Source organism: Erythranthe guttata, chromosome 8 (assembly GCF_056151865.1).
Source record: "Erythranthe guttata isolate IM_541 chromosome 8, IM_541, whole genome shotgun sequence".
Classification (NCBI taxonomy): domain Eukaryota; kingdom Viridiplantae; phylum Streptophyta; class Magnoliopsida; order Lamiales; family Phrymaceae; genus Erythranthe; species Erythranthe guttata.
Window position 1 is genome coordinate 23,667,215 of NC_142540.1, and position 14,456 is coordinate 23,681,670.

Genomic DNA, 14,456 nt, shown 5'->3' on the forward strand with positions numbered 1-14,456 from the left:
TATTCAGATTACAAATTGTAAAATTACAGTTACAGAACCAAAAGCAGTTCTTCGTCTCCATTGATCCACAATGCATAAAGCAAGCGTTATTCTTCCTTTCGATATACGATTCTGTAGATTCTAATAAGTATCAAGTCATGCATTGCTACAAGAGATAAACACAAGTTTGATTGTACATTTCTTTCAATGTGAAATATTGATTTTACGAAACACCATTAAGACTTTAACATTTCGAAATTAAAAAACACGATGCATTCTCAATTATCAAGTGTGATTCGATCCTCAATCTGGCCTGCTGTCATAAACACAAGTTATTGTTTACATGTGTATAATTTACCTAGTTTGGTTAGAGAATAATATGCTCGAATATACACAAACCTCTACTAATATGATATATTAATGACACATAATTGAATTGTTCCTAGTTCGAAACATAACCAACATTCTAAGGGGCTCATCAGACAAAAAACAATGCAATCATTAAATCTACAGCAAGGTGCTGGCCAATCTGTTAAATCTTTGTGCAAGAAGACGATGATTACTCTTTTCGTACACCTCAATCATTGACCTGATTGTTCCAAGTAAAACATCTTTTTTCTTGTCTGTAATAGACACCACATGTGTCGCCTCATCAACCGACTGACTTGTATCCCCAATAGACGAGCACAGATCCTTAATCCACACCTCAATAAATGATGCTTTCTACAAGAAAATTAACAAAAAGATTTACAGTTTGAGGTTTACAATGACAAAGTATGTTGTATTAGGATAACGTATTTATTTCTCTTACCTTTACAATAAATTCTTGTAAGGCGTGGTGGTCACATCTTGCAGCAAGACCCAACAGATGCAACATAGTAGACGTCAACTGTAACATACAAACAACAAGTAAAACACAACTCCGGAAAAACTAAGTGAGATCCAAAATTAATTACTCCCAAAAAATAAATTATTAAGTGATGGATGATAACAGTTGCACCTTTCTATTATTCAACAGCAATATTATCTCAAAACAAGTGTTCAATCCGTTTTTAATATACGTCCAACATTAGAGCAATTAAAATTGATCTAGCACTTCCAGTACATTCGTATTGATGTTTCTCAACATAAAGAAATAAAACGAATTCATGAGAATTCCTCAAGCTGATCACCTGTTTTTCGAGTGCAATCCGATATTTGAAGTTAGAAGGCTCTGACATCTGATCTGATTTGAAGTTCTCAACTACATGCTCCACACTTTTAATGACGTCATAATATGATTTTCCATAATCTGCACCATGAGTGTACCATATGAAGAAACGAATAAATGAATATGAAACTACAATTGCCAAAAGGATCAACTTTCATGCTAGTTATATAAGGATTAATACTTCACCATTTATAGTTTCTGGTACAGCCAAAGCAGCAGCAGCTTGAATCCTGATCTTAAAATTAGAAGAATCCCGTAGTAGTAACAAAAGGATACTGAAAACAGAAGAAGCCCTGGCAATATATGATAAAAATATGTATTTACGTCAATAATTCACAATGAAATATTTTTATGAAAACTATTTCATTTAATATCTCAAACAGAAAATATTTTGCCCCGAGTGATAACAACAGCATGAGGCTTAAATAATTTATTTGATCAATGACTTATGTTAACCAACAATCTCGTCTCCCTTTTTTCCCTCCTTACTCCCATAACACAATGAATCGAGCACAATTAATTGTGAAGTACCAAAAAGAAGAACACAGATGGAACCAGAGTTTGATCTGCAACCGAGAATACGACTTGTACATTTAAACAATTGATTCATACAAAATGAACTTGAACTATCAGACAATTTCTTCCTTAATTTTTTAATCTTCTACCTACAACTAATTTATGTCGAAAAAAAATATACAAAAAGGTGGAACGCTTGTTTAAGTAATGTATTAAGCACTGACTGAAAGAATTCAATAATTAAGTCAAGATAAAAAATAATTAAAGAAAAAAACCTTATTATCCATCAGACTCTATGCAAGAATCTGAAACTAAAAATCCCTTGTACCTCCTCGAGTCATGAGGAAAATCCTGAACCTACCCCTACGTTTAAAAAGATCCCAAGGATCTACCTGGACGTGAAATCTGTGGTAATCCAGCCAGAAATTGTAAATCAAATTATACCAAACAAATCAGGATCCACGAGGTTCAAAAATGTTCAGATCTAATCCAAAGCTTAGTTTGCATTAAGTTAAATCTCAAAATCTTCATTTTCACCACCTTGACTTTTAAGTTCTAGAACTTTACCATTTGATAATGCGACCAGGAAAAGTAGAGCATCTAATTGAAGTAATTTGCCTCTGCTACAGTGCTATTTCAACCAAAATACCCATCACTCATCGATAGTATATAGATAAAGTGCATCCACTCTTTCCAACTAAAGAAAAATAAGTAGATAAAAGGTAGAATCCTCACCAATCCATGTCCTGTAGTTTCAGAGTTTTGTTGTAAAATAAATTGCTCAATGCATGACATACATTCCACTGAACCTGTTAGAAATAATCAGTTTCAAGAAATTTGATTCGAAAAATAATGCTATAACAGTAAATATCAAAGGATTATAGTGGAAAAAAAGGAAAAAAAATTCCACAAACCTTTACGTTTCCGGTTGTTACACAAGAAAGAAATGTGTGCACCATCTGTCCGAGCCAATCAAAACCTCCCAAAGATGCTGAAGGGAATGAGTCTGACATTTCTTTCATATGACCCTTGGATTCTTTTGCGCGATTGTTCTCAATCTTGAAATCCACTGGATTATCAGTCACGGGTTGTTGACTTGTAAATTGAACTGATTTTGACAGATTTCCCAGAGCTCTAACAGCATTTGCTTTAACCTGTACCCCATGTAAAGACAACTTATAAAGATAGAGCAGAACACAAGATGGGCATGGAGTATTAAAACCAGGTGGATATCTTGCAAAAATAATCAAAATCATTACGTTAAGGATGCAAATAAAGAAATTGAAGCAAAATAGCAGTTCTACGATGACTTCGGTTTGCTAGATACATCAGCATATTGTTTTAGCTCAGTGGAAACAAAATCCTTTTCTTTAGGATACCCTTTAGAAAGATTAGTAGAATCACGTTCCTCTATAAGCATCATCTAGAATGCGATTCGTTTTGTATTCAGACAAAATGCTGACACAAGTGTTATGCGTATAAGTCTGCACACAGATGATAGAACTTTAAATTTTGAAATGGAAAACAAAAATCTGATAAAGCTGCTGTAGTAAGTATAGGCAATCTTTGTATGATAGACTTTGTTGACTCCCAACTCAAGCAATACTCAATCTTCCCATATCAGATAACAGTATCCAACATTATGGAATTACAACGAAGAGCACAAGTGAGCAAATAAAATGACAGTTCTGCTTAGATGCATCTAAAGGATTATTAAAGGGAAATGAAAAGAAAAAATTCTCGATCATTATAAATTGTAGAAGCCATGGTAATTCATAGAAGTGCTAAAAAAATGAGCCCGTCTTGGCAAGAGTATCGTAATTTGCATATCTACCTTATCATTATCTCTTGCCAACCGCAAGGCACTGCCAACTAGCAACGATATCAATTCAGAGCTTTTCCTTGATTCTGTCAGGATGGAAAAGTAAGATTCAGAACAGAAACCACATTCAAAGAAAAAGATATAAGATTCGAACACTGGCCCACCACCCACCAATAGAACCTCTTCCAGCATGAAGTGCATCCATGCAATGACTAAGAGAATCACATATGTTTGCTAAGGCCCATGAAGCTGGAATACGAACCTGAAAGTTGTTATTAGCATATTCATTAAGATTAAGAAACATGTCTTCAGAGAAAAAAGAAATGGAGAAGAAATCTCAAGAGAGAAAAGCACAAACATCCGGAGAGAAAATAAAAATTACCATAATAGAATCCGAAACTTGAATTCTAATAAGATACCGAAACCAATTTCAAAAAATATGACATCATCAAATTCGTAGTAACCATCTACAAATTCTAAAAAAAACTTAAAGAAGATAACAGTTCTCATGATTGAATCTGAAACATAATTTCAAATAACAAGATACCAAAACCAATTCCAAAAACAATAAAAACATAAAACTCATAGTAATTAGCTATAAAAAAAAAAAAAAAAAAAAAAAAAAAAAAGATGATTTTCAATTTTCAACAATTAATTTTACTACAAGTATTTCATATTAATGATTAGTTGGTTATCTGGGTTCAATAAATATTGACGAGGAAAATAAATAGCCTCTATACACAATATTGCGGGTATAGATTTGTCAAAAAACATTCAGTTCACTTCTGAATCAGTAGGTTAGAAATCTGAAGCTGAATTGGTAAGTGCTGAAGTGTTCTTCTGTTCAGATGTACATGTCAAACAAATCGAATGAGGTTTATCATAACAAATAAGAGACTGCAGCTTATTCATTGCTAATTAAGAAATGTCTAACAGGTCCTAACTTGATAAAGAAACCAAAAAAGGGCAATCTCTAGGACTTTCTGAAATTATGTGAAGCAGGGGGAGGATGACACATGGCAAAGAACTTACAGAAACCAATGAGTTGTGAGCATTCTGATCAACAGCATGAATAAACTTTTCCAGGACCTCTGTGCTGCTAAGAACAAGAAATCAAAAACAAAAAAATAAAAAAAGATTAGGATTTTCCGTCATTTCCAAGTACCATAATATTTTAAAACCTCAAATTTATTTACCTGTGATATATTTCTGGGAAACATGCAATTACACCAATGGCTCGACAAGCAGCTGACCTAACTGAAGGAACCTCATCGACAGCAGCATTAATCTACAAAGACCCACATGATATTAAATACAAAATAAGTCTACTAACCATTGACCCCATCAAGGCCTAAAAGTGATAGATTGACTTAACTTCTACCACTCAATGAGAGTTGACGAGGTGAATTTTGTGTCCTTCCTATTTTTACCTCAAATTAGTGTTCAAGGTATGTTTCTACAGTTCTACTTCAGCAGTGTTCAAAATATTAGATTATGGAGGGATACAATTGGAGAGTAAATTGATATTTTAGGAAATGGAATATTGTTTGTCGACATTGAATTGAAAAAGGATCATATCTCTGAGGATAATACAGAACTTACTGAAGAGTTAATAATGAATTCCTGTCTGTCCTTGGGTAGGAAAACGAAAACAGAAGAAGTCATCCCAGCAAAACAGGTCACGGATGCAGCCCTTACCTTCCAAATGAATATAAAATGCGACATATAACAGTGTAAGTTACACATAGCTTGATATTCAAATTTCCAAAGCTTCAGAAACAATTTAAACCTCTAAAACTGTTTGGAAAAGTTAATGACATGTATCCACTATCAGTGAATCAACGAGGAAATAAACAATCAACCGCAGAAAATAAAATCAGTCTTCACTGCATTACTCATTACTCAAGACAGGAAATATGTAAGAAAATATTTCCTAATCGATCAAAACCTATTACAGTTGGTGTGGCTACAACAAGTCTCTGCTAACTTTTCCATTCGTGCTGTAATGATTTAATTACTTTAAAGAATTAACCATAACAAAAATAATGAATTCATTAAATGAATTCCAATGTTTCCCATTTAATTAAAAAATCTTTTGGGTGTTTGAGGAACAAACTGTGTACCATTATTATAACATGATAATAAAAATTGCTACTTTATGAATAAAAAGTAAAATTTAAATAGATTTTCATGTTAAGAGTGAACTTTTTGTTAATCCACTTTCTCAGTTTTTTTCTAGTGATTCAAGTGAGAAACATGCCTTAAGAGACAATAATGTGAAGAAAAATAATTTCAATTTGACTAACCGTAGCTGAAGAATGTTTAATAATAATAGGCATATGCTTGATTGTTGCTTCAACCCACCGCTGACTTGCTAAGAGACATGAATCGTCCTTAACTGAGGCAGGGCTCTCTAGACTGTATGATGGAGCTGATGAGATTGCCTTAGTTTTCACATAGCCAGATGTAAATGGACTGTCAAGAAATTTATCATTTGAAAGATCTTCAGTTCCTTTAAAGCCAGAAATAGCCCGGAGACATTCATCCAAAACCTGTACATTAATGATTGTCAAAAGAACAGAAGTGAACATTTAAATCAAATACGGAAAAGGTACCTTGGGTATGAGCTAGAAGAAATAGGAATTATTTTTTTCTTCCCCCCCCCAACTCTAGTCTGTCTAATAATTATATCGTCATATCAAATCTATGATTTTATTACATATTACATTTAAAGGTTGTGCAATCCTCCGTGCTACAACAGGCTTATAGAATGGAAAAGGGAAATTAAATTACATAACTTGTGGATGTTTGAAAACTATTCATTTATTGAACAATTCAAACTTGGTTCTAGATGCATAAAGTGAATATCAAGTGTAAAAGATAAAAACCATGCATGCAGAACACAAAATAAACCGACCTTGACTGCAGCTGTCATGACTCTCTCCTTGATTGGTGCAACAGCATTTTCTACATCGCCCCTCCACAATCTCACAGGAACATCAGAAGATGAGCTCAAAACTCCAGCAATTATATAAGAAACCCGTTCCCAGCACAAAGTCATCACCTTGGGATAATTATGTGCCACAGCTTTAAGAGCCTACGACAAACTAATTAAAACATTAGTATAACGGGTCAAGTAAAATATCTGAATCAAAGAACTCATAGATAGTTCGAAGAATAGGTATTTATCTTTTACGCTGTTTAAGATCATGGCTGGTAGTTGCATTAGCAGCTATTGTATGTAAGCATGTAATCAAGAAGAAGATTGAACACAATTCAGCTATTAATAACATAGAAGCACTTAAACTTTGTCATAGAAAGTCTTTGTAGAAAATGATAATGTTTAGAATAGATATCGTCCCCCTATATGTTTTTTTCAATTAATAAGCACTAACATGTTAAATAATTTAACCTTGACAGCAAGCATGATATTTGCCAATGAGGATGATTGAAATCTGTATGTAGTCCAAATAGAGTGTCCCATAGAACTGATTCTGAATTTAGGTTAGATTTATTTGAAATTTTTAAAATTATATTACTTTATAATGATGAACTCGACGCGTTTTTAAATGAGTATACGAGCACTAAAATAACCTGAATTACAATGAGCTTTTCTCCTTCTCGGGCCTTATTAGTCGACTTAATTGTTTGATTATTATGCAATATTTAATGGGCCCGAGTCCAAATCATAACCACGCTTTAGATAAACAATAACCACAGCAGGTTTTAAACCAATTCCAAAGCTCTCTTTTCAGTCTACAGCCTCAATCATTTATAAGGCTAAAAACAGCGGTACTTTAAACCCAAAAGCATATAGACGAGCACCAATCCTTTTTTTCCAATATCAGGGAACAGGCTATATGATATATTTCAGAAACATTCACTGTACATAGAACAGAAAATGGAGTTGATCCTTATTTTAACCTCTAATTATATAACGATAAATTAATTTATACAACAGAATAAATGTTACCTGAAATGCTTCTAAGCTTATCAATGGACTTGATAATTGTTCAGAATATCGAAATAAGGAATTCAGTACACCAGACCTCTGTTGACCTTCAACGGATCCTGGCAGATAAATCAACAAACATCAAAATCACGTTAAGATACTTAAGTCAAGAAGTATCATATAAGAATGAAAAAATCTGAAAATTAAAAAGTATAGGAAAAGAGAATATCGCTTGAAGTTTCTTAAGATTAACTATTTTACCCCAAAAAAAAAAACCCATTAAAGTTACAATATATTTTCATGGCTTCCACCACTTTTTCATTCGAAAGAACCCAATAATTAACTGTTATCCTGACACCACTAAGGTAAAATTCATTTTGAATGGAATAAATCTTGGTTTTTTACAGTAAGAATTAACTTATTCTATTCAATTCGTTAATTTGTTAATTGAAGGAGGGTGTGGAATTTATTCCAATTATCATAAGAAATAAATCTTGGGGTTTCTCAAATGAAAATTGGTAGAGTGGGTTTTTGGGTTTATTAAGAGAGGGTGGGGAGGCAGACAGAAATATTTCTGCAGCCTTAATTTGAAGGAGGAACAGTTGCAGCGGTACTACTGCTACAATTCTAGTTCTCTTATCCCTCCAATACACCAAGAATATACAACATGACATCGCGTCAGTATCATTTCTATATTTAATTTTTCAAAATAGGAAAATGTTTATTTCCCACTCAATTTTCACAAGTAACAGGTTTCACATGAATGCAAAATACAAAACCTGTTGCTATTTCTCCGAGCAGCATGTCGTTTACACACGTCGAGGAAGGAGATACGGAAAGTGCTATGGTTAAGCAATTAAGTGCATCTGCCTGCAAATAGTAACCAGAACTATCATGTAGATTTCATTTTCATTTCTTTTTGTTCTAGTAAAGTGAAGTTATACTAAAGAAAGAATGACCATGAATGACCAATTTAGACAATCTAAAGATCATTTAAGCAACTATCTGCAAACCAACATCTTCAAAAGGATTAGAAGGAAAGGCTGAGATCAGTTAGTATGTAAAATTTCCACATGTAGAACCAGGATGTTGTTCCTTATTTATCTCAAATAAGCTGTTCAAAAAATCAAATAGGTTTGAGTGACGATAAGCTATTAAACTCGTCATCTTTCGACGAAGAGAATCACCACAAGATGAAGGAGAAGAGCTTGTCAAAGAAAATTGCAGAGACCTCCATGGAAAATATGCCTCTCATGTGTTGTTGTAAACGAGACATAATCAGGTTCGAAAATTACTGGACGATGGGCCAACTGTGACAGCTATTTATCAGGATTCTATTCAGGTGTCGATGTATGAATTAATAACACTTACACTTAGTGAAGACAAAAACTAATGGAACTGCATACCCCGGTTCCAAATATGTGGACGATTTGGATAGATCCTTAGACTATTTGAATCCTAAAGGAAATGGGAAGTTAAAACTTAAAACTGCTTCTTAGACATCAATCTCTGAAATGTATTCAATATCATTTCTTTAGTCTGAAGAATCCATATGGTCTAGCGATTCTCCAACTTAAATGAAGTAAACAAAACTGCACAGTATGAATATACAGCAAGATACGACATGTATACATGAAATCTCGACACTAACCAGCGAGCTATTTCGATCACTTTGAAAAGGAAAGCCCTCATCAATTGTTACTTGAACCGAAGAGATAACATTTGAGAGTAGATCGCCAGACATCCTCGAATATCTACAGAATTAATCAAAGATAAACTTAATCATATTTAAACAAACATCTTGTAGCAAGACTAAATCGTATATGGTATGGTGTTAATATTTCCGAGTAAAATCAGCTATTATACTAGTTGACTCTTTGCTTTGCAACTTTAGGTTTCTAAGAAAGACAGAGAAGTAAGACATATGGAACCAGAAACAATTAGCATGCCAAATAGTAGTGGTTACAAATCATCAAAAAATACTGCACAAATAGGGGTCCTAAAACGAGGATAAATCAAAAACTACTCCAAGTTAACAAATAGTTTATGAGAAACTCTATTAAAATTATAACACCAAACGCCACTACCATTGATTTTGGACCCACACGACAACAAAACAAAAAAAAAAAGAGTAGCACTGGATGGAGAAAGTAAAAAATGTCTCTAGAAAGCACTTACGGTGTAGATGATAACAACAGCGTCAGGATTTTGAATGCCAATGCCAGTAATCTACTGTTGGTTTCATGTTTGATTAAATATAGGGTACCTATTTTACAGCAAACAAAATATATCTCATCAGATATAATGCAATCAGAAAGTTATAATTAAAGTTAAGGAAAAGCGGGGAGATCTTTAACTAACCAGAATGAAAAAACAAATAAACAAAAAGCACTTTCGCATTCCAATACCTAAATGTAGCTGCATTAAGATATGTCCAAGAGAAACAGAAAGAGCTGTGAACGACCCACATTTGGATTGCCCCCTGTATTCAGCTACCTGAAGGGAAACGGATGCAGGCCCATTCAACAATGCCATAATAGTAGAGCCAGCTGCAATCCGCACCTAAGCAACAATTTAAAATATCTCACTCAATAAAGTTTCAATCAAAATAAATAGGAATTTATTCGGCACCATTCAGCAAAAATATGTAAAACATATCACATTGTGAATAACCAAAACAAGCATCGAGATATTATAGGAAACATATATAAAATATAAAAGAGGAAGGGAATAATATTCAATATCAACTGCAACGAATATAAACGACACCTTTAGATGAGGATCAAAAAGCAAGCAACTCATCAGGGTAATATCATATTTCCTGCAAATAATAAGTTTAGATAAATGAGAAGATAATAGGAAAAGTGCCCTTAAGTTATTACGTAGGTTTTAACCATGAAAGTTTATGACAATCATATTTCGTAAAAATTAGAAAAAGGAGTAGAATGACTCGCCGGTGTTGCAGAACATCATTGGACGGCAAGAGCATTGTCCATTGGGCTGTAAATAATTTGGGATCAGCTCGGCAGAGATCCTTCGACCAAAGTTCAAGGATTAGAGGCAAAAAAAATGAAATTTTTACTAGTTTATCGAATTAACTTCACAAACTTTACGCATAATACCTTGAATTGACTAGAAGTCATGTTCGCAAAATAGTAGAAAAAGATGTTGACAAACAATGATGTATGAAGGGTACAAAACTTGTAGCAGATAATTAAAAACACAATGAAGAGAAACAAGACAAAATGAACATACCTGAATACAAAGAATTGCAGCTAACCTAGCCTTAGCGAACTTGACACCACGAGTATCTACCATTGTTCCATCATTATCACTAGAATCTGAATCTGATGATATAAATTCATCTTTACACAGCCGGTTTTCCACAATATTTTTTCTCAGGTGTGGAGGCCTATAAGGGCCATTCCTGGGTCTATTTGATACTTCAACTTGTGGGTTTTGGCTTGTTGAACCAACTTCCTTCGTGTGATTGGTTGCTTGATTTATACCATGGGACTTATTTACAAGGCCATAGCGGAGAAAAATTCTCAACGCTGCTACCAAGCCAGCCACCTATTTTTTTAAAAACAACCATAAATTCACTCAAAAAGGGTAAAGATAATAATCTTTTGGCATATATAATCAATCTGAAAGAGGGTTTCTTACATGTTCTGCCAGATATCCTTTAGGCTCTGTTAGAACCAAGTGCAGACAATGGAGAAGCTCAATGTAAAACCTGCCCAAGAAGGTAACACCACGTGATTTTTCGAAATCTAGTTGAAAACAAAACTCTGAATAAAAGGAGAGTGAAAGTTACATGGCAATAATATTATCCTCCAAAAGAAGGTTTTGAGATGCCACGACGTCCATAACTTTTCTGAGGACCTAAGGCAGAAAGAAATCATAAATTAATCATTTTGAGCTTGGATTGGTTAAGTCTGTTACAATGTGTGCGCACCTCAATTGTTGACTGCGATATGTCAACTGATAAAGAAGAACCAGCTCTCAAGTATACTTCACCAATCGTGGAAAATGCAACTGTTAGGACTTCGCAAACACCTCCAAATATTGCATGGTTTTCACTTGGATAAAAAGAGTATATTGACTCTCCTTGAAAATAGCCAACCACTTGAAGAGTAAACTTTAATAGCTGCTCATTTTCCGACATTGAAGCAGCTGTCTGACATAAAACAAAAAGGCGCCTGAAAAAATAGATCATTTATAAGTGCATTATGCATAGGAGGCTTATGGTAATATATCAACAAACAACCCCCCGGGAAATGGTGAAACATATAATGTGTGTGTGGGAGAGAGATAGAACAACTTAGGGAACTCAAACTACAGCCAAAACAAGTAGCAAACATTCCACGAAATCAAACATGTTCCCCAATAAACATGGATATTATGGAATAATCTATTGCTCACACAGTCTAAGCATGTGAAAGGAACCGTTTTAGGGAGTGAGGAAGATGGGAGGGAGGAAAGGGGTAGGTGACGAGAAGGAAAACAATTATCACACCTTAGACTTTCTAAACATTGTTTTGTCGCTTTAATTACTGCAGCATTTCCAGTCGGTAAACACTCTCCTTTGCTTTTCACAATCAAAACATGTAGTATCCTTTTGAAAGAGTCAAGCAAAACAACCCAAGATGCGGAATTCAATTTCAGAAAAGAACAATGAGTGACACCATGGATCTGCAACAAAAAATAAGAAAATGTTCAGATTCACCAGATATCAAAAAGTTAATGTTAAGATGGTAATGAAAGAGAATAACAATCATAATCACCACAGCAACCAAATTTCCAACCTCAGTCAAAAAAATCACGAATGCAGATTATAAAAATTCAATTTTTCCTATTAAATTCAGTATATCGCAAAGGAAAACATTGAACCAAACAGAATGGCTTCTAAAATATAATAAAATTGTCCATGCTCATCACTTCACCGCATAATGAAAAGAAAACCTCTTCCATGTGGTGCCTATTCAACTATAGAAAATCCGAGCTTCTCAGGTTTCTTTCTGGCCTCCAAAACAAAGTCTTATTTAATATAACAAGAAACAGAAACGAGTCGAAATCTCCAAGAATGATATGCGGAAAAGGAACAAAATGCAAAATCACCATCTTTCCACATGACTTAAATTGTCTGATTCAATACAAGTTAATTCCAGATAATGAAGTACAACTACAGACACCGCATATTTTATAGGATTAACTCTCAACATTCCTTTGCTTTGCAGGCAAGATGGCCGATAATTTGGGTGGTTTTTTTGTAATTGGATTACCATGGTGTTTGTCCTCTGGTAAATTGGACATATAAACTGAACGGAGCACGCAATAGAATTTGAAAAGGGAGATAGCTAAAATTAAAAATGAAAAAATAATTATAAAAAAAAAATAAAACTAGTAAAAAAAGAGTACCAAGTGAGATAATTTAGTGAAGGGCTGAATAACATCCTCAGCGCATTCAGAATAAGAAATACTCCGCGCCAACTCCATCAATAACATCAAATCGGACAAAACCTAAATAATAAACAGAATCAAATGATAAAATCAGATGAGATGAGATCGGATCACAGAATAAATGTTTGGATGAAGAAGGAAATACCTCGTCGGGGGGCAACTCTGGAGCGGCAGCTATGAGAGAATCGGATTGGGAGAGAACGAGTTGGCTGAGGAGGCGGAGGACGGTGGCCCGCGGTGGTGAACCTAAGGTTTCGTCCCTCAGGGTAAGAAACGCCGTTCGCCATGACCTCGCCGGCGCCGGCGCCGATGACATTGGGGGAGAATGCTTGTTTCGTTTTGTGAACTGAAGATTCGTATATACAATGTGGTGGGAGTGTTGTGTAACTATTTTATTTGTTTTAATTGGTAGTAGTGGGTAAATTGAATATAACCATATTTTGTAAGGGTAAATTACAAACACCCCCCTGAGGTATGGTCAAATTATAAAAATACCCCTCTTGTTTGGATAATTACAACCACCCCTCAACTCCTCAAATTTAGTGGAATCTTCGAGATTATATGGAATATTATCCCATTCAAACTTTTGTACCCGTTTTATCCCATTCAAACTCTACATTATGAAGCAAGATGGTCATAATATGTGATTTTTAACTTGTATATATCAGTTTGTGGTGCATCAGAAACTGTATTTTTACACAAAACGAATACAAACTAGAGCACATCTCACGGAATGTAGATGATTATGTTGAATTTGGCACCATAAGGGTGGAGGTGTAAGAAAAAATCATAGTTGAGGGGGGTAGATGTAATTATCCAAACAAGAGGGTTTTTTTTGTAATTTGACCATACCTCAGGGGGTGTTTGTAATTTACCCTATTTTGTAATTATAAGATAGGATTTAAGGAAGAATTGAGAATATAAATGAGTAATAGATACAATCATACAACAGTAGAGAGAGAGAGAGAGAGAGAGAGAGAGAGAGAGAGAGAAATTAGATTAGGAGAATTTTGAATTTTGATAAAACTTCTATAATCTCACAAATTCTCTTATTTTTAATCTCCAAATTATGACACTTTTTTCGGATTTTATCAACTCTAAAGCGAAAATTAGCTAAGTGGACGACGAAGTTTCTTGTATTTTCGGAAGAAAATTGTTTTGGTTGTTCCATATTCGTTAACACGGAATCCCTAGCTACTATTTCGTGCTAAGCAATACAGAAAAATATAAAAAAGGAAATTAAAACCGGTTTTCGTGTAGGTCTATGCATAGGGGGCTGAACTTGTTTCTTGTTGTACAAACCGGAGACATCCGGTCCGTGTTGTACAACACGGAACAGGTTCAACCCAGTTCGTGTGGATCCACACATAAACCAGTTATTTTTTTAGGGTAAATTACGGCCACCTCTAAAGTATGGCCAAATTATGAGAGAAAAAAAAACACCCTCTTGTTTGGGTAATTACAGTCAACCCCCTCATTTTAAATATTTTTACATAAAATTTATATAATTCGGT

At 34.3% G+C, this 14,456-nt stretch overlaps 1 protein-coding gene across 4 annotated transcripts; it reads right to left on the minus strand.

The window, feature by feature from the left end:
• Positions 1 to 229: 229 nt before the first annotated feature.
• Positions 230 to 13,388, minus strand: LOC105965112 (ARM repeat superfamily protein). Of its 4 annotated transcripts, none has more exons than XM_088822464.1 (27): positions 13,088 to 13,388; positions 12,901 to 13,002; positions 11,999 to 12,174; positions 11,438 to 11,659; positions 11,297 to 11,364; positions 11,146 to 11,215; positions 10,735 to 11,052; positions 10,434 to 10,513; positions 10,249 to 10,300; positions 9,888 to 10,041; positions 9,658 to 9,745; positions 9,131 to 9,233; positions 8,259 to 8,349; positions 7,501 to 7,598; positions 6,445 to 6,624; positions 5,834 to 6,079; positions 5,130 to 5,225; positions 4,724 to 4,815; positions 4,560 to 4,623; positions 3,699 to 3,789; positions 3,540 to 3,613; positions 2,620 to 2,859; positions 2,441 to 2,514; positions 1,376 to 1,482; positions 1,152 to 1,270; positions 791 to 868; positions 230 to 702 (listed from the first exon to the last, which is right to left on the minus strand). In XM_088822464.1, the coding sequence occupies exons 3-27, from the start codon at positions 12,014 to 12,016 to the stop codon at positions 487 to 489; spliced, it is 3,039 nt and encodes a 1,012-aa protein (XP_088678590.1). In that variant the 5' UTR covers positions 12,017 to 12,174; positions 12,901 to 13,002; positions 13,088 to 13,388; the 3' UTR covers positions 230 to 486. The 4 variants fall into 4 exon arrangements, with proteins under 4 accessions (XP_088678590.1, XP_088678589.1, XP_012845084.2 ...); XM_088822463.1 differs by having other exon boundaries at positions 4,560 to 4,626; XM_012989630.2 differs by having other exon boundaries at positions 11,438 to 11,681; positions 13,088 to 13,382.
• Between the last annotated feature and the right edge of the window lie 1,068 nt (positions 13,389 to 14,456).